We start from the raw sequence: 21,120 nt of genomic DNA, 5'->3' as shown, positions 1-21,120 counted from the left end.
CCTAGACCTAGAAAATGCCACAGTCAAGTCACAGTCAACAACAAGAAATAAAAACAAGGTCACATAATTATATTGACCTCAACAGTACTTCTGTGGCAAGAAATGCCCTCAAATGCTTTATTTTAACATCAGTTCAGAGCCAAATAAGTGTGTGACATGTGTGAAATCCTCTTGAACATCATGCTCTTTCACATCTCTCCCAGTGCCGCTGGGAATGGACACACTACTGGGGGAGAGAGAGAGAGAGAGAGAGAGAGAGAGAGAGAGAGAGAGAGAGAGAGAGAGAGAGAGAGAGAGAGAGAGAGAGGAGAGAAGCAGGAAGAGATAAGAGGGGTGAGATGAAGAGGGACGGATGGGGCTGAGGAGGGTGGAAATGGAAGAAAGTCTGGGGGTGGGTGAGAAAGTGAAATTGCATGACACCATTGGAGGGAAAAATTGTACGGGGGAGGGGAGTGTGTGGGGCGTGGGGGCAGTACTATAAGTGAATTTTCCGGAAATAGATGCTCACTGCCTCTGTCACATTAGAACACATCAGGCAGACATATTTGCCTTCCCGCTTCTCTCTCTCTCTCTCTCTCTCTCTCATAGCATAGTTTATACTGAGGCCTCTTCTTAACATCTCATGGAGTGAGTGAAAGGGTGGGGTGTTGCTGATGTTATTATCTGTGTATATCCTTCACTGTGTCTATACTTCCGTCTCTTTCTCTCACCGTCATTTGTGTGTGTGTGTGTGTGTGTGTGTGTGTGTGTGTGTGTGTGTGTGTGTGTGTGTGTGTGTGTGTGTGTGAGGTTTGTCATCAGAAAAGTCAGAGATGTGTCCTTGCAGGTCTTTGGCTGCAGAACAAAACTAATTGCACTTAAGACAGAGCGAGGAGTCGAACCTCAGTCCCCTAAGACCCCAACTTAACCGTTAATGTGCTGAATGTTCAAGTAGTGTGTGTGTGTGTGTGTGTGTGTGTGTGTGTGTGTGTGTGTGTGTGTGTGTGTGTGTGTGCACACGTGCGCGTGCATGCGTGTGTGTGTGTGCGTGCGTGTCCGTGTTGCATCATGTACAGTATTGCTCTCACATTGCAACAGTTGACGCTGATTCTTTGTTATTTATTTTGTTTGATGTGCTGCATGCAGCATATCAAACGTATGTTGTATGTTGCTTGCACACTCCTTGTAATATATAGCACACTACTTTGAACACTATGAAAGTATATACCTTAATGATGTAGCTTAAACATTTAAAAAATCACACTTGTGTGAAGTGAGGGGCGCTCTTATCATCATACATTATCACATTCCGGCCAATCATAATTGGCGTCCTCATTTCTACGTCCTCACTTTTTGAGGGGCACTAGCCCCTCCTATATTCAGCTATTAGTGTAGATGTTCGTCTTACACAAACATAAAATTCCCATTGACAATGAATGGAGAATTTACGTCATATGTGTCTGAGCAAATGATGATGATGTACGATGATAAGAGCGCCCCTCACTTCACACGGGTGTGAATTTCCATCCTCAATTCCGTGCTCAGCCAATCAAATCATCACCATGGGGTTAACACGCATGCACAGTGTGTGCATTGCACACACAAAGCTGGGCATAGGAGGGGTTAGCACGGTGCCCCTCAAAAATAAGGACAGGACAGTGGCCACTGGAGGACAGGGGTGTGGGTCAAGACTTTAGTGCGGGTGCAGATCTTTGTAACTTCCCTCACTCTCTTGTGTGTCAAGTCCCTCGTTGGAATAATATCTAAGTGCTGCACACGCGTGTAAAGTCATGATTCATAAAAGCAGATTTAGTAGTCTATTCCGTCCATGCCCAATAAGCAGATTAAGGAAAAGGATGCATGTCAGATGGGGTTCAGACTCAACAAAGGCTGCTGGAGAGCTTAAACACACACACACACACACACACACACACACACACACACACACACACACACACACACACACACACACACACACACACACACACACACACACACACACACACACACACACACACACACACACACACACACACACACACACACACACACACACACACACACACACACACACACACACACACACACACACACACACACACACACACACACACACACACACACACACACACTAGCATGATAGTCTATAATATTTGAACAAAAATCAACTAAAAGTATATATTTCTGGTCTTTTTGTATGAGACAGATGATGTCAGAGTGTAAACTCATTGCTGGAACAGCAACTCGGCTATACAATGATTCCAATGGGACAAAAATAAAATGAATATCTGACATTTCAGAAAAAGTTAATTCATGCAATGTACAATACACTGCACAAACACTGTCTCAGTTTAGACATTTGAAATTAATTTGGGAACATATAAAACGAATTTAGCTGAGATGAGGATGTAATGAACTAAAGCTGAGCACTGTGTACACAGTGCATTACTGCTGGTGATAGGATGCATTACTGTAATAGCCAACTATAGTGCTGAAGAGAGCAGATTCTACAGCCTTCACTTTAATAGAGCAGCTAATGCTAAGCCGCCTGATCATTGTTATGCATATGAAATCAATTAAGTGACTAAGTAGGTCATTTACAGCTCAGCAGTACAAAGAATGACATACTATTATTGAATATATGCACATGCGTGCACATGTGCGTAACATAAAATAAGAATGGGGCAATATAAATTGTGATGCAGGCTAGGCCTATATTGTGCATTCATAATTAATAAAATTGTAATACCCCAGTTTGTGTAGTAGACATGTTTGATTGATTGATTGATTGAAAATTGTATTTTCAATCAATCAATCAAGGAAAGTATCAAGGAAAGTATAGCCTACAGGTCAATACAAAATCTGCTAAGAGGATAAAACCAGAAAAAGCACTAAGACTTGTTTACATAAGGGTTCTCCATTTTCAATTCATCAAAACATGCATTTAAAGACATGGAAATAGGCCTATACACTTCTATGCAAAAATAAATACACGGTTGAAAAAAGTGAAAACGTGTAGGCTAGCATAGAAATATATGGGGGGGACTTTAAGTAGGCTATAATACAAGGAGCTAATTGCTTTAGTTATTATTAGTTTTCATAACTTTATTCAGTGAAAAGGTCAAAGTCAAGTTTATTCAAATTTCATGTTACAGAAGGTTCAAATAAAATGCTCTAAAAACACATGCAGTAGGCCTAAACATAGAACAGACATACATACATAGCCACAAGATCCAGATAAGTTAACAACAATAAAGTGCAAATGTAGGCAGCTTTCAAAAGTTCACTAGGACAGACTGCGACAGTTTTTACCCCTAAATGAGTCAAACACTGACTCGGGTCGTGATGTTTGGCTTGTTGTGGTGGGGGCGGGACATGTTCAAGTTGTCCAACCGAGTCCAACCTTTCCACAAGCGAGGAGAGCGCTGCAAAATGTTCCGCTGAAATTCAGCCTCGAGACAGACGTCGTCCGGCAGTAATTAAACCTTAACGCATTGATCATCTTTTTTTTTTATCAACAAGGAGCAATCGCCAAGTGCCGCAGCCGATGTATCGATGACTCTCGGCGGTAAACTCGGCATCCTCTTGCTGGTTCTCCTCACAGCGCAAGGTAAGACAACATCCAAATAAGATACAGTGCGCCTGTAGTGCATGTAGGCTATCCTACCTACCGCGGCGCGGAGTTAAGATCGGAGCGCATTGTCAGAGTGTCAGAGTGAATGCGCTGGGCTAAAAGTAGAACTAAAGGCTTTAGTTCTGACATCCTTTGGGGTGAAATTCATATTAAATAACTTTAAATTGAAAATTAAGCTTTCTCTCTCTGTCTCTGTTTGTGCGCACTGCAGCGCACTTGACTTGTGCCATTTTCATTTTGCTCTCCAACCCCAGGAAAGAACTTTGGACAATTGCTATTGCCGTTGATGGAATAATAAACATTGAATTCATTCTGCAGATTAAATCTGCACCATAACATTTCCTATATACGCAATTTTGTTATTATTTGAGGATAACCTATGACTTGTTGTGAGAGAGCCCATGTCTGACCTGGATCTTGAATTATTTATTAAAACGAGATGTTTTCACGTGCGCACGGACAACACGGTGCGCGGATGCTGTGGAGTGTGTGGAACCTCACGGTTTCCTTACCCAAGCACTACTGAGATAATTATGATCAGACAGTGCAGTGCCCCTGGCATGATGTCAGATTATAGTTATGATCCCGATGTGTGCGACATAATGTAGGCATATAGTTTTCCCCAGAAGCTTTACATTAGGCTATATATACTCGTTGACTGTCAGTGCTGATTCAATCATGGGCGAATGAGTCCAGATGTTCAAAGCTATAGGTTATGAGGTCTGGGTTAGAAAAGTTACAATGCTACACATAAAGCCATAACAAAACTTGTGGCTGCCATTTTAACATAGCCTGTACAAACTCAATGATAATGACATTTAGTCTGACATGTGCTTTTGTGCTTTAGATCAGTGGTTACCAATCTGCGGGTCGGGACCCCCAAGGGGGCCCCCAGATGATTACCAATCTGGGGGTCGGGACCCCCAAGGGGGCCCCCAGATGATTTGCTTAATGTGCAACATTGTTTTCCTCACTCGACAGTAAACAAACAAACCGCATACGTGTATACAGGACATCTGCACATTTCTAAAGTGACAATTATTGAAGTCATGTCTATCTGTGGAAGGTCAAAGTGCTTGTCAGGGTGGGGTGTTCCCAGTTCAAATCTGATTATTTTGGCCTTTGGGGGGACGCGGGCCTGAAACGTTTTGGAACCCTTACTTTAGACCACTGTTCTATGCTCTACTTTGTTCTGTGGTCCATGTTTCTCGCCTGTTGACTGTTTTCAAGACTCCCCTTTTGATATTGTGTTTGTTTCATGTTAAGGCCCCAAGACTCATGTGTACACCAAGCACAGCACTTTTTGAAGTGGGGCTCTTGTGAGGCTCCCAAGGGGTAGAGGAGAGAGATAATATAAAGATTAGTTAAATTCTTTGAAGCAAAAGTGTAGTGAATTATGTTTTGATCCAAAGTTTCATAATTATCTACTGCTGGCTCGGTATATCAACAGTATAGGCCCTACTTGAATACTTTCTGAGATGGGGGTCCCAACCCAACCATTATAGCTGTAGGTTCTCTGCAAGAATAAAAACAGTATGAGACATATAGTCTGCTTCTACAACCATCTTGCTCCCACCCGCTCCGGCCACTGTCAGTCATGCTCTTTAGATAAAATGATTTGCCTCAGTCGACTGCTTTGTTGTGTTGCCCTCGAACTGAGTTAAACTTATCAAAGGGAGACGAGGAAATGGTGCTGTAAGAGGATGACTTATACCTGAACCGGATTTGGGCCCCATAGAGAAAGAGAGACAGACAGAGAGAGAGAGAGAGAGAGAGAGAGAGAGAGAGAGAGAGAGAGAGAGAGGGAAGAGTAATTTCCTCAGTTTTCAGTTTTATCGAGGTATTATAATATACAGTGATATTTAACTTGGCTGCAACAATAGAAATGAGGCACTGTTTCTGCACCACTGGCATCTGTTCACTGACCTCCACCTCTGAATCCCTTACAGTGTGTGTGGGCTTTTGTATGGTGCTGAACAGAGGGCTGTGTATTCAGATAAGTGTTAGAGACACAGAGGCGCAACACGCACAGCCACACACACTCTCCCAGTGGGGGGAACGATTAGTGGGCTATAGAAGGTATTGTCTCGTACCATCCAGGGCTGGACGATCTGTCCTTATTACAGAGGAATCGCTGATCCTGCATTCTTTGGGATTGGGGTATATTTTTAGTCGAACTGAGAGCTGCTGGATGGCAGAGTTTTGAGGATGTACTGTGCTTAAATTGAGATGTTGTCTGTGCCGAGGCATGCTGGAATAAAGTGTCGACCACAAACTGCAGTGTCCCCATGTTTGATTTGGGCCTGAGACTGCCTGGGTTGGGCTGTTGTTCACCCTCTCTGCCATCATCAGCATCTTTCTCTGTGCGCTCTGTAAAATAAAGCAAAAATAATAAGAAAATAAAATAGAAACAAATAGATAATTAGAAACCAATGGAGGTGGCACAATGGGAAGAAATACATGTGGTTTATATGGTTTATCTAAAAAGAAAATCTATCAAATGTTATTTGTGTATTAACATGTATTTGTTTACTTAAGTTTACTTTACTAGAAGTTAAATGTTCTCAAATAGAAACTATAATAAAATAAAATTGATTGAGATTTATTTATTTATTTATTTTCCTCCAAAATATCATTGGTAATTGGTGGGTTTGGACTCTCATCAAACGGCTCACTGGTAACTAACATTAAGTTTATATGAGGCCTTTCCCTTTTTGCTGGTCAGAATAGACCATTGGTTTCATGTGTTAAGGGGTTGACGGTGGTAACTAACTGGTAACTCACTGGTACTGGTAACTAACTGGTAACTCACTGGTAACTAACATTAAGTTTATACGAGACCTTTCCCTTTTTGCTGGTCAGAATAGACCATTGGTTTCATGTGTTAAGGGGTTGGCAGTGCTGGGTGGCACAATGCAGGCTGCATTCTGCCTTAACCTCTGTAATATAAAGAGTAAAACTGCCTAATGCCTTGTTATGTCTGGTAATGGTAATACTTAAAGTAAAAGTAATGTAGTCAAAGAAAGTAGCTTCAAAATGAACATACAATACTGTATGTTTACAGTATATTCAATACATAACTAGTAACTACAGCAATAAAAACAATACGTGTATTCACTCCGATCTAGTCATTTGTAGTGAAAACCTGCAGCCAATTTAAATCTGTGGCAGAACATCACTATAGTGATATGATTTATCCATCATCTCCCTTCCGCTCACACCCTCATATCCTCATCCCCTTCATTGGCAGGTATCTCAGGTTTAGTTGTTCAATAGACAATGCTTTCTTTGATGTTTGCATAATGACTATGCCCCCCTTACGTGGTCTCTTGCTACACCTGACAGTGTGCAAACAGCAGACTTTGAAGGCTATTATCCCCTTGACACCATACACAAAGCAGACGCTGATGGCTATTATCCCCCTTGCCTTTACAGTCACTACCTCTTCTCCTTTTGATCCAATGAAGGCTTTTACTAAAGTGCAATGCAGCTCAGCCTTATGAGTTAAAATTAGGAACAGTCATCAAAATCATACAATCTCAGCATTCAATGCCAGTCCCCCATGTACTGTACCTATCTTTCATTAGTACGTACAGGAGTGTTAGCCATACAAGCTATTCTCTGATCTTGAAGAAGGCCGGCGGACTGTCAAAACATTATTATCAAATACAGAAAAATACACATGGAGTTGTTTTCTGCATCCTTTTTTCTCTCATCTGTCTTGCATGCAACTCTCTTATACAATGCTATAGCTCTGCAGTGGCCAGTACAAACAATCTCTCTGATATTGAAAACTAGAACTGGATATAGAGTATCACCCAGGCATTTATTGTTGCCCGAGGGCATCCAACCGAGGGCCCGCGTATGGCATGACTGATGTAGCCGCCTACCCGGGCCCGTATTGTTTGTTCATCACATACCTGAATGAATTAATTGAAAATGGTGGTCCCTATGGTGGACCCTATTGTAAATAAGCTTTATGGTGTCGTCCATATTGTGTCGACCATATTGTATTGAGTTGTGCTTTCGTTTGAAATATACCTATTCTGTATACTGTTAATAAATACTTCAATCAATCAATCAAACCCCGTTTACCAGGTTGACAGATCTTTCAGTAGCAGTGCGTGTGCGGTTGTTGAACTAGTAGAAGCAGAGTGACCAAGTAATGTGTGGCAAAAAACACCTGGCAACCATTCCTAGTGGATCGTTAGAGCCTCTTGTAAACAACAACAACTATGCTGGCTGATTTGTACACTTCGTAACAAGTTCTATGGTGCGTCTCCAATGGGAATTGCAACTTTAAAATAGATTTCTCCAAATTTAGACTAGAGAAGTCCCGATACTGTATCGGTATCGGAAAAGTATCGGTATCGGCCCTTATTTGTCATATCGGGTCATATCGGTATCGGCGAATATGCCAGTCTAACCACCGATTCGACACAGGAGTAAGGGGTTGACACTATGGAAGGTAAATAAAATGTTGGGGCATGTGGAGTTTGCTCGAGTTGCCAGAACTGCAAGTGCACATTTGAGTGAGGAGTCTGCTATAAACACAACACAATATATATAGCTATATAGCTATAAACGCAACACGAGATCTCAACACTGGTATCGGTTTCGGTATTGGTATCGGTATCGACTAACACAGAAATTGTGGCATCGGGATTGGATCGGGAACGAAAAAAGTGTATCGGGACATCCCTAATTTAGACATTTGCACTATACTGCGGGTATCCCAGGGGGTTTTATGGGGTGGGGAAAAAAATGACTATTTAGTAGAACCTTTTTCCATATTTGACACACATATTTGCTATGACAGCTGAGGTCAAGAGCTTTCTTTAACAGCAGGTCCTGCTGCAGCCCCTGATAAACCTTCAAACATGCACAGCGTTCAAGGTTCAGAAATCAATATTTCAAAGACGTATAATCTTCAGACTGTCCTGATCTCATGACCTTGCCAACAATGTATTTGGCTCTATCAAAATGTAAACTTTGTGGACACGCCTATGCCCAGCCAAGCATTCTGAAAACGTACAGTACAACCTGTTCAGCCGATGTACTATGAATCGCTGTAATTCCTTTTCATTGAATGGGGTGTTTCATATATAGTAGATCGGGTGACCTGTTACAACCTGTTCCGAAATGGACCAGTAGCTGCAGTGCTACCTGATCCGGATAAGGATAAATGTTTTAAAAGATTTTTTTTTAAACAAAAACCCCTGAAACGACCTGGAGGACAATCAGACCCATGTGACTGATTTGACTCATTTTAAAACCAAAGATTAAAGTATGAACATACACACAGTTTGCACACATGTGTTGCTGTACAATATTTACACAACACCCCCAACACCCCTATACAGTACTTATATTATCAGATGGTCACACACACACACACACACACACACACACACACACACACACACACACACACACACACACACACACACACACACACACACACACACACACACACACACACACACACACACACACACACACACACACACACACACACACACACACACACACACACACACACACACGGTCAAACATTATTATCAAATTAAGAAAAATACAAATGGAGTTAGACTATTTTCACACTATTTTCTGCGTCCTTTTTTTCTCTTGCATGCTCTGCAGTGGCCAATACAAACAATCTCTCTGATATTGAAAACTAGAACTGGATATAGATGGATTTGTTGATGCCTGAGGTCATCCAACCGAGGACCCGCGTATGGCAAGGACTGATGTAGCCGCACACACGCACGCGCACACGCGCGTGCGTGCGCGCACACGCACGCACACACACACACACACACACACACACACTATAAAGCCAGCAATTTATTCTTTGAGGGTAATTACTGTATAGCTACTTCTGAGTGTCTGACATGCATTTCCAAAGCCTCCAGGCCCATATCACATCAAGCTTGATCAAAGGCCCCCCTGGTGTGGGGCCACAAGTCTCTCTGGAGCTTTAGGCTCCAATAAACACCATGGATACTAGAGACAGACTTCACTCATTGTTGCTTTTGAAAGACTTGTCACTGTATCCTGTCACTGTCAGAGACGCAGACAGATCTTTAAAGTGTAATGAGAAGATTTACTCTGTGTGCCACAAAGTACAGTTTCTTATAGAAAATTCCAGGCTGCAACCCGGTGAAAGGGCAAAGGTTACAAATAACTTTAACCTTTAAATTAAGTACACTCAAGATCTTCAGAAAGAAGAAAAAGGAGTATGGGGAATGACTGCTGGCACATTAACAAAAAATTGTTCTTGGATTACACACACACACACACACACACACACACACACACACACACACACACACACACACACACACACACACACACACACACACACACACACACACACACACACACACACACACACACACACACACACACACACACACACACACACACACACACACACACACAGTGAACAAAAGGTCCAATTAATTGACTGATTATAATTGCCCTTGTTCCCCCTCACCCAATCAGAGGCTTAAGTGTGGTTCTGTGACTGCATTGACCCAGGGAAACTTACAGTTTGTAAGGCAGGTTGCAAAGAGCTGAAATAAATTACAGCAGAGGTCCCAAGAGTAAGGACTTTTAATTTAAGCCTAAAGTCTCACTCTCAACTCGAGACAACGACCTCGGGAAACGTCTGGAAAGTTTTGTGTTAGCTGCTGTTAAGACACTGTTTGAGTGACGCTAGCCCCTCCCATGCAAGGCTTTTGGAAATTACATCATATGGCAGCCAAGTCTATGGGATTTTTAATGTTTATTTAGAGCATTTATGACGTAAATCGTTTGAAGTCTATGGACTTTGAGGATATTACAATGTTTGTTTAGAGCACATTATAGAGAGCACTTTAGAGCCAGCCAAGTCTATGGACTTTAATGTTTGTTTAGAGCACTAATAACGCAAATCATTTGCCAGAGCCAAGTCTATGGATTTAATGTTTGTTTAGGGCACTAAATGATGATGTAAGACATCATGTGGCCGATATAAATACAATAGGCGCCCTTCACTTCACACAAGTGTTATATAACTTATAATACATATATCTGATTCCGGTTTCTGTCACAGAGAATTTACTTCTGCACTGCACATTAGTCTCTTGAAAGTTTCTACCTTTGAGAAGGACAATATGTGGGCAACAGAATCACAGGGTACTCTGAATTGGTGTGTGTTTGTGTGTGTGTGTGTGTGTGTGTGTGCATGCGTGCGTGTGTGCGTGCGTGCGTGCAACCGTGCATGCAACCGTGTGTGCAACCGTGCATGTATGCCAGATGTTGTGATTATGTAACTGCCAATACTGAGTGTGCAGGTGATTGGATTTTGAGGGGGGTTCCTTTTTTATTATTATTATTTTCACTTTGTAGCCTGCCAGTGTCACATGAGCAGTGTTTGTCTCCTTCACAGTAATATAGGTGAGGATAAACAAATCGTCAGTATGCTTCTCTATTATACTTTACTTATGCCAAGGAATGAGCTGTTAACCACTTATATAAGACATTGACCGGGGTCCCCCAAGACTATATAATTGGCCCCTTATTTTTTCCCCTCTACACCAAACCTCTTTACTGAAAATAGCTGATCTACGTGTTGAGATTGTAGATCTGCTACATGTTTTTACAGGGGTGTTGAGACCCAGTGTTGACTCGGCTGACAGGGAAACTGAGCACACTGGGTCTCAACAGTTACACGCAAACAAGGATAGGAGGGTTGCGTGCTCAGTCCACTCCTGTTCACCATGCTGACTCATGACTGTTGCATCTGCCAGGTCCAGCACCATGTCTGCCATTGACAAAGAGTTCCTATAAGAACAGCAGTTAGCTCTACTGCGGACACAGTTGCTTCTCATTGGAGCCGTATAATGGGTGACTGAGGGGCTAGAGATTTGTTTAAAATAATATAAGATAAACCTTTACTGATCCCGCAGGGACATTCAGGCGTCATTGCAGCAACAGCAATAGGCTGGAAACACAGGAGTGGTGCCAGTGGTCAAAGTAAAGTAAAAAAAAAAAAAAAAAAAGGCCAACATAAAAACGTTCACTAGTAGTAGTTAACCCACCTTTAATAAACCAATACTTACTGACTGTACTGTACATCACTGTTTGGTATGGGAACTGCAAAGCCGCTGACTGCAAGACAGTCCCTGCAGAGGCTAGTGAGAGCAGCAGAAAATATTCTAGGAGTCTCTCTATCTGACATACTGTATGCAGACCGCTATTTCCAAAAGGCCACCAACATGACTGACCGGTCCCACCCTCCCACGTCCACCGCACTCTGGTAGGAGGTTTAAGAGCATCCGGGCAGGCAAGCTGCACTAGTAGATTCCCTCAAGACGTCAGAAGACTGAAGACTCTCCAAATTCTGCACTAATTGACCATAATTACACCAATAGAGACACAACTATACACGAACAGCCATGGATTCACAACTTGGCAGCAGATTTAGATAATAAAAGACTAATAGAGCACCGAAGTCCTGATGTCACTGCCCTCTACTATCACTAGAGGGCGCCAGTCCCATGGTTCGTGTATTTTTTTTACAAGCATTATAATCTCCATAGGGGGATTTTAGATCGCCTCATATAAGAACTGTGTTTGAAAAATAAACTGATCACCCCGGCCTTTTCACTCATATGGATATGAAGCATCGACTGAAGGTGGAAATGTACAAATATACCCAAATAGTAACAAAATAAGCGTTAGAAACGAGCCAAACAACCCAGAGACTACATTTCCGGGTAGGCTGCTTCTGCCCGCAGCCCGTCGCACAACAGAAACTGAACGTTAATTACGTTTATTTTTATTTTTATTTTATTGATATATAATGTATCGTGGTTAGTACGAGTCGAGTCACCACCAGCTGAGCTTACGTCAACGAGGAATCTTAGGAACGCAATATGTTGACAGCTGGGCGTGACGTATATGCTCAGCGACATTGCATTCATATGTAGTTTCAAGGCTTTTGCGGTCACATTAATTCCATTTTCTCTAGAAACTGGCTGTATCAAATATGAATGGACATCATTAACGACGCACAGCCACTCCCCTGACAGAAACGCCGGGGTGGTCGCTTTATTTTTCAAACACAGTTCTTATATGAAGCGACATAAAATCGCCCTATGGAGATTTCAATACAAATAAAAAAATACACGAACCTGTGTGTTGGTGCCCTCTACTGAAAGTGACGTCAGACTACGGTGCTCTATTATGAAATGATGAAAGTCTGCACTCGAATAAAGCTATACTAAACTCGCATAAACTGATAAATAATAAAAAACACCAACAGCCCCATTGAGAAACACTATCCTAAATTCCAAATTCATTCTCCGTACAGTCCGTAGTAGGACAGTGTTGCTTGTCAACATACAGATCTTACAGCCAACAATGCGTCACATCACAAAGTGAGCTAATCCTAATTCTGTTTCGTGTTGAGTCTGTTGGGACACTGGCAACAAAAAAATTAGGACAGATTACCAGTGTTTCTAGAGCTACAATATGTAGGCTCTGGGGTTTTAAAATTCAGGCCTGTCCTTTGGGAGACTGAGTTCACTCAGCCTAAAGAAACAGGGGAAAGAGAAGAGAAAGGACAAGCTGACACGCCTGAGAGACAAGACAAAAATATATTATTTTGTTGAGCGACACTTGTTGAAAGGGTTTATCAGAACTTTGTCCTTTGTGGTTCCCGAAGCTACACAACCCTTGACGTCCTACAATTGTTGAAAGGTCAAAATGACCTTTAAGCAAATTAAATTAGATGAAGAATGAAATAAAGAGTCAGTGTGAGTAGAGGGATGTAAGAGACAAAGCGAAGGAGATGGAGAGACTAAGAGAAAGAGAAGTATTTTTTGTTCCAGTTGTGCGTGTCTCTGCGTGCTTTCCCAAGTGATTGAAACATCTTCTGCTTGGATAGGCATGTAGCACCAGAGTTACTAGTGGCAGCCTTCCACAAAATGATCAACACACACACATGCACGCGAGCACACACACACACACACACACACACACACACACACACACACACACACACACACACACACACACACACACACACACACACACACACACACACACACACACACACACACACACACACACACACACACACACACACACACACACACACACACACACACACACACACACACACACACACACACACACACACACACACACACACCACATTCTTCTCTAGCTGTAAGTGTCTTGTGCTTGGAGATTTGCTAAAAGCTTTCAAGCTTTCACTTTTCTGGAGGGGGTAGAAACGGAGTCACGCACCACAGGAAGGAGTACTACATGCTGGCTTTGTGAAAGATGACCTTGACCTTTCAACAATTGAAGAACGTCAAGGGTTGTGTAGCTTCAGGAACCACAAAGGACAAAGTTCTGACAAACCCATTTCTCCCAGTGTTAGTGGCACGAGTAAATATCGAAATGTTTCAAAACAATTTCACTCAAAATAAAAAATAAAAATCCACAAACTACAGCACTACAGCCAAGATATTTTCACTGTTACATAGGGCTTAAGTGTTTCACTCATAATATGTTTCGGGCACTGGGTGGGGAGACACCAAATGTATCACTTGAGCTGAAACGTTTTGGAAACACTGGTACCTTGTCTGTCTACTAACACTCTCATTTCTGACTCTCTCTCTTGCCATCCTCTCTTTTTCACTGTCACCAGACTGTAACTCATCCAAAGGTGAGGACAGGCTATTCCGGAGGTTATTCCGCAGGTACAACCAGTTCATACGGCCAGTGGAGAATGTATCTGATCCCGTCACAGTGGAGTTTGAGGTCTCCATATCTCAACTGGTCAAAGTGGTAAGGCTAAATTAAAAGAGAGATTTAAACATGATTTAAACATTTTACATCATTCACATCCATCCAGCCATTCAGTCTAATTCGTTCTTTGTTCTTTTAGGATGAGGTGAATCAGATCATGGAGACTAATTTGTGGTTGAGACATGTGAGTAGAGTTGAATTGATCCTTGATTTGTGGTATTTTTTTAATATAAAATATAATAAAAGATATAATATAATAAAGGAAAATGGGAAAAGTATATAGTTGGAGGGGGTAACAGAGCTTTGTCAATTTAAATAGTATACAAAAGCCCCAGATTTAAAACGTGTTAAAGGTAACAGCTCTGTTGCTATATGTGCAGATAGTGCCCTGGTCTTACTGACATCAGACTGCTTCACAGACAGCCATGATGATGTTAGGATCTGGTTACATGATGGTTTATCATCTGGTTACATGATGGTTTATCTGTGTTTCAGATCTGGAATGACTACAAGCTGAAATGGGCTCCTGTCGAGTACGATGGGATCGAGTTCATCCGAGTTCCTTCCAACAAGATTTGGAGGCCTGACATTGTCTTGTACAATAAGTATGATGAATTGTTATGTGGAAAATGTTACGTATAACCCCAATTCTGTGTGAAGCTTAACTTCTAATCTTATTATATTAATAAAATGGTCTTAAGGGAGGACCAGCGGGCGGGCAGATCACGTCGTCATGATCATGTCACTATGACTAAGCCATATTGAGTTATAGCTGGGGGCGTACTCGTAAGAAATCACCAAGTTTTGGCTTTTGGTGACTAGTTTTTTAATTTTGGCGTGGTGGTAGGTATGGGTATAAGGTTTTCAAAAAGCTGTGCAAACGCGTTGGGTCTGTTTGCTCAAATATTGAGTATAACATATAGGTATTGTTGAAAACCAACATAATTGATAAAATAGAGTTTTCAATGGATTCTGTTACTAATGGGTGTGCTAAATAACATACTAAAATTTTAGGAACAACCAGAAAGGCATCGTTTTCAAGATGGCGTCCACGGTGGCTAAAATGAGCTAAAATGCCTATAAACTGGGATTTAATATGTCATCATATAAATTATGCACTTGGTAATTACTTTTTGAATTACAATGCAGCTACGCCCAAATATTGAGTGTGTTGTCATGGCATCAGCACAGCTCCATATACAGTATGGGCACAAAGTTGACACTTTCAGATGCATAATGTAACATCATTATTCTGACCTGTTCTGTGACAACTGAAATCTGCTTCAAAATATCCCCTGGCCCTGCCAGTGCTGTAGGTGATTTCCTGGTGGCAGACAAGACCAAAGCTCTGCTGAGGTTTGATGGCACCATCACGTGGGTTCCTCCAGCCATCTTCAAGTCCTCCTGCCCCATGGATATCACCTACTTCCCCTTTGACTACCAGAATTGCTCCTTGAAGTTTGGCTCCTGGACCTACGACAAGGCCAAGATCGACTTAGTACTCATCGGCTCAAAGGTCAGTGAAACATTGAAAGTCAAAAGAGATACGAATATCGAGCACTGAGGTCATACAATACTACAACAATTATAATTAATGTAATTATTTGGCTAAACTTTGACAGCTGGTAAAAATAAAACAATTAAAATGTTATTACACTGCAATGAGGATTATATTTTGTTCATGTTTCATTGTTCCACAGTTTTCCTGTATACTGGTTACACCAATTGACAGAACCCATTACACATATTTATAATGCTGCATCTTTGCTGAAGAAAGTGAAACAGAAAAAAACGTACAAGAATGCGGTTGATGAGATTAAAAAACAATTATCTCCATACATCCAGTCAACATCCAGTGCTCAAATATTGGTTCTACACCAAAGCAGTCAACAGTAGCTTCTTATATTACACTGACACGTTCTCCCTATCAGGTGAACCTTAAAGACTTCTGGGAGAGCGGCGAGTGGGAGATCATCGACGCCCCGGGCTACAAGCACGACATCAAGTACAACTGCTGCGAGGAGATCTACCCGGACATCACCTACTCCTTCTACATCCGCCGCCTGCCCCTCTTCTACACCATCAACCTCATCATCCCCTGCCTCCTCATCTCCTTCCTCACCGTGCTGGTCTTCTACCTGCCCTCCGACTGCGGCGAGAAGGTCACGCTGTGCATCTCCGTCCTGCTCTCCCTCACTGTGTTCCTGCTGGTCATCACCGAGACCATCCCCTCCACGTCGCTCGTCATTCCCCTCATCGGCGAGTACCTCCTCTTCACCATGATCTTCGTCACCCTCAGCATCGTCATCACCATCTTCGTGCTGAACGTCCACTATCGCACGCCCATGAGCCACACCATGCCGGAGTGGGTCCGCTCCGTGTTCCTCGGGGTGCTGCCGCGGGTGATGCTGATGCGGCGGCCCATCGACCAGGGCTGCCGCTCCTCCGGGAGCATCAGTGGAGGGATGGGTGGTGGAGGAGGAGTAGGAGGAGGAAGGAGGAACAGTGGCGGGAGCAAAAAGAGGAAAAACAGCCTGGGGGCAGGAGGAGGAGGAGGAGGTGTTGGTGTGGGGAGTTTTGTGGGAGGTTTAGGATGCACACAGCTAGACAGTGGAGACGGGGGAGGGGGCGCCACCTTGGACGGCGTGGAGTACGGCTCCATGAACTGCGTGGAGTACGGGGAGGCGAACAGGGAGCGGGGCAGGGAGGTGAACCGAGGGCTGAAGCGTGACAGGAGGTATGCCTACAGAGGGAAGGAGGTGCCGATCCCTGTCCCTCCCCCTGTGGTCCCCCCTCCGTCCAAGCAGGCCCCTCATTCACAAGTCCCGCCCCAGGCCCCCCAAGAGTCAGAGGTGCCAAAGCTTCCGAGGACCCTCAATACCCCGCCGCCGGTCAGCGCTGTGGTGGCCTTCTCCGTGGTTTCCCCGGAGATCAAGCAAGCCATCGAGAGTGTCAAGTACATCGCAGAGAACATGAGGACACGCAACAAAGCCAAAGAGGTACATTATATCACACACAAACACAATGCTGTCTTGTTACTTTTCCTCATGTGCTATGAAAAACATTCATTGCCTCTTTGATAAAAAATAGTTAGTGAAAGTAAGATATTTTGTCAAATAAATAGCAACCTCTGTAACTTGTAAAAGGTCAATATCTATAGTGCACTCAGGAGCCTCACGTTTAGTGTCTGAGATTGGGAAGTCAGGGTTCAATCCCCTGGCAGGGTCATGCCAAACACTATTCAAACGGGACCCGATGCCTCCCTGCTTGACACTCAGCATTCCCAAGGGTTGGATTGGGGTAGGTACCTATGACGTGACATACTAGCGTCATGCCCAGGGGGTGTACATCATGACTGGGGTATGTACTTGTACATAAAGCCGCCTCACACAATAGAAACAGGAGATAGGCTCCTGCCCTATGGGCCACATGGCTTGGTATCCGTTGGTTCCCAAGGCTGCTTACGTACTATAGTACTCTGGTACTATAGTACCAGAGTACTATAGGAAATGGGTTGGTTAGCTTGCGATTTGATTTGAAATTCTCAGCCTACTTTAGCTTTTGGGAATTGTGGTGTAAGATTATATCCTGCAGTAAGAACTGGAGAGATAAGGGGACTATTTCATCCTCACTCTTTCTTGACCCCTATTGTGGTTTATATGATAGTAGCAGTTATTGCACTTCAGTGAAACTTTACTACCCAATGTGCTTGGCCAAGCAGTCCTGAAATGCCACAACAAACTGCACGCACGCACGCACAAGCACACACACAAATGCAAACATCCACAAACTATACACACAAACACACTGGATTTGACTGTAGGCTTTCTATTCACAGTTAACTCTGCAGGATGTGCATGTGCCTGTGTGAGTCTGTGTTTCTACCTCCCTTGGATCTAAATGGCGTTAAAGCTCTTTATATGGGAGCTATAATAGGGAAGTAAAGCTGCTTGTTTATGGGAGAGAGAGAGCCTCTCTGGCTCTCTGGATCAGCCTGATATGTTTGTGCTTGCCGCTCCGTCTTTCCTTTGTAAGGCCTTTACGTTTCAATGATGCATACAGAAGAGCGGACAATGTTGTTGTGCAGTTAAGTCCGCTCTCTGATACAATAGGCCATAGCTGACTGCTTGCAATCCACACACATGCACACACACCCGCCCTCCTCAAAGTTTCATAGCGCCTCATGTGTTTTTACCTCTGCCCTACTTGCTTTGTACACTTACAGTATACACTCATGCACAGCGCCCGCGCACACACACACACACACACACACACACACACACACGCACACGCACACGCACGCATACAGTATATCCCTGTTTAGCATATTTCCTTGAAACCACTCAGCCTCAGTGTCTACTTGAGTGATCTGGAGTGAATGTGATGGCTTGCGTCATTACTACAACCCATCAGCTCACTCAGATGTCATTAAGCAACAGTCATGTCTCTTTTCAAGAGAGGGAGGCGTACTTATTTATTTGTCTGATTTATATCTTACACAACTTTGGTAGAGGTTTCGGTTGCGTTGTTACCATGGCATGATGTAACTCCAAATATTGGTGAGATGTCTTGCTCAGTTGTTGATATGTCTCCTCATTGACTAACATTGTACGGTGAAAGAGCTCTGAAAGTCGCTCTTTTAAAAGACTTTTAGCATGAACATGAACAAATGCAAACAAAGCACATTTTGACAATATATAACATTACGAAACATAGTACAGCATTTATTTTTCTTAAAAAAATTAAATGTGAAAATCTGGTTCCGGATTTGCTGGGTCTTCTTCAAATAGCAAAATTGACATGAATTGATTGACATTTTTTCTTGAAAAATGAAATCAAATAACAAATATTTAAAAGAAATTGTGTCAGAATCAGCTTTGTTTGCGTTTGTTTATGTACATATTTGTGTGCGCTGATGGGCGCCTGTTGATGCCTTGTTTGTCTCAACCTCGTACAGCACTTTGGTCAGCTTCTGTTGTTTTAAATGTGCTTCATAAACATGAAGTTTGATTTGTGCTAAAAGAGTGACTTTGAGACCTGCTTGACCAGTGCAATGTAAGTCAATGAGCAGACTCATTTGGAAGATCAATTTCTAATCAACAGAGAAACAGAGAACTCAAACTCTAACGAAGTGTCATTGGCCTTTAAACGCCATCTTCTTGTGCTATCTGTTCCTCTTCTAAGACGTGTGTCCTCTCTCCTCCTCTTGTCCCATTTGTTCTCTTTCTGTCCCATGCACTCCGCTCTGTCTCTTCTCAGGTGGAGGACGACTGGAAGTATGTCGCCATGGTGATTGACCGGATCTTCCTGTGGGTTTTTGTCACGGTGTGTGTGTTGGGAACTGTCGGACTCTTCCTCCAGCCGCTGATTGGCTTTTTTAAATGAAGAGTTCTGGAAGCTGCTGCTCCAAAAACCCCTCTCTGTGTAGCTATTTCTGCCTCTCCATCTCTAGGGCTGTCGCTGTCATGACATTATGCACAACAGCCATTTTGGAAAGAACTCAGACCTCTTCATACTTCCTTCACAGGTGTTACCGGCGATGATACTAATTAAGGCTCTGCTCCATTCTGGTCAAACAGTGTCAGGGTGCTGCTCGGCTCACTGGAAACACTCTGCTACACCAGTGGGTCTCAGAGTGTCCTTGAGTGTGTTCCAAATCGCCCTGTACGGGTGTGTAACCAACGGGTGTTCCTTGTATTGGTCCATGAAATTCAAACGTTTGAGAACCACTGTGATACACTAAATGAAACAGAGCCTTAATAAATATGGTAAGACCTATGAAGGAAGTAGGGAAGGGGCCCGAGTTCTTTCCAAAATGGCCGCTGTGCATAGAGCCGATTGTCACACGAATAATTGCGATTAACGATTTAGTTGTTTTTGGAATTGAACATTGAACATATACTGGTAATTAAATAAAAATGACGATTATGCGAAAATAATTGTGATTATATCTCAAACAATTGCAATTAGGCGATGATGCAATCATTGTGACAGGCCTATCCATCTGTCTTTCTGTCTGACTCTCTTGCTCTCCTTCACTATGCGCTGCAATGGGGAATGCATGTCTGGCTGCATTTTCACATGGACAACCACCCCCACCACCACTTACACTCCTATTTTGGGCTCTACCGTCGGCCCTCACGCCTTGTCATCATCTGTCAGTGGCCCCGCGAGAAATGTTTTACTTATCTCCGTCTCCTCTCTACAGTATAGCTACACAGTAAAATCCCAGTGTTAATTTAACTGGAACCAATTGGACCTTACGGGTCAGCTTATGCTTCAGACTTCACATGAGACTCTATCTTGTATGTTCTATCTTTAGGTTCTCTTTACTCCGAATTAGAGTCAGAGTTGTCCGTAGTCATCAATGTATAACAGTGTCTAGAAATGCATTGTATTGCTGTTCAGTTAAGGGGTAAATGGGTATCAAATAGCAATAACATCTGTCGGTGTAGAAGAATATCTAAGACACAAACCATCCAGTGAAGACGCTGAGATTCAAAAAATCTCTTCGTCGTCATGACTCATGAGCCTGTGGAAAAAGGCAATTTTGTCAATGAGATGCTTTTGAGAAACCCAGTACACAGTCAAAAATCACTTTTGGCTGTGACTACTGATATTTGCCTGTGTCTAGTCTGAGGTTAATGGCATATGTCACCACCTTTTACAAATGACATTCATACTTGGGGAAGATCGAG

General features: G+C 42.9%; 1 protein-coding gene and 1 long non-coding RNA gene across 2 annotated transcripts in view; one reads left to right on the top strand and one right to left on the bottom strand.

Moving 5' to 3' along the window:
* Nucleotides 1–3,530: 3,530 nt before the first annotated feature.
* On the top strand, nt 3,531–19,807 carry LOC306923804 (neuronal acetylcholine receptor subunit alpha-3-like; the record flags this gene model as incomplete). Its single annotated transcript, XM_079502118.1, has 7 exons — nt 3,531–3,589; nt 14,322–14,461; nt 14,562–14,606; nt 14,918–15,027; nt 15,731–15,938; nt 16,354–17,421; nt 19,682–19,807. The coding sequence occupies exons 1-7, from the start codon at nt 3,535–3,537 to the stop codon at nt 19,805–19,807; spliced, it is 1,752 nt and encodes a 583-aa protein (XP_079358244.1). The 5' UTR covers nt 3,531–3,534.
* The window catches only part of LOC306923812, a 29,903-nt gene continuing 12,313 nt past the window's right edge, over nt 3,531–21,120 (bottom strand). Inside the window, exons 2-3 of the long non-coding RNA XR_013790106.1 lie at nt 15,680–15,895; nt 3,531–5,983 (exon numbers count right to left, since the gene is read on the bottom strand). This is a non-coding gene — a long non-coding RNA (uncharacterized lncRNA). The remainder of the gene's footprint in view (nt 5,984–15,679; nt 15,896–21,120) is intronic.

This window comes from Electrona antarctica (assembly GCF_951216825.1).
Source record: "Electrona antarctica genome assembly, chromosome: 1".
NCBI classification, from domain to species: domain Eukaryota; kingdom Metazoa; phylum Chordata; class Actinopteri; order Myctophiformes; family Myctophidae; genus Electrona; species Electrona antarctica.
Note: the sequence above shows the minus strand (reverse complement) of the source record. Positions and strands in the feature narration are given on the sequence as shown.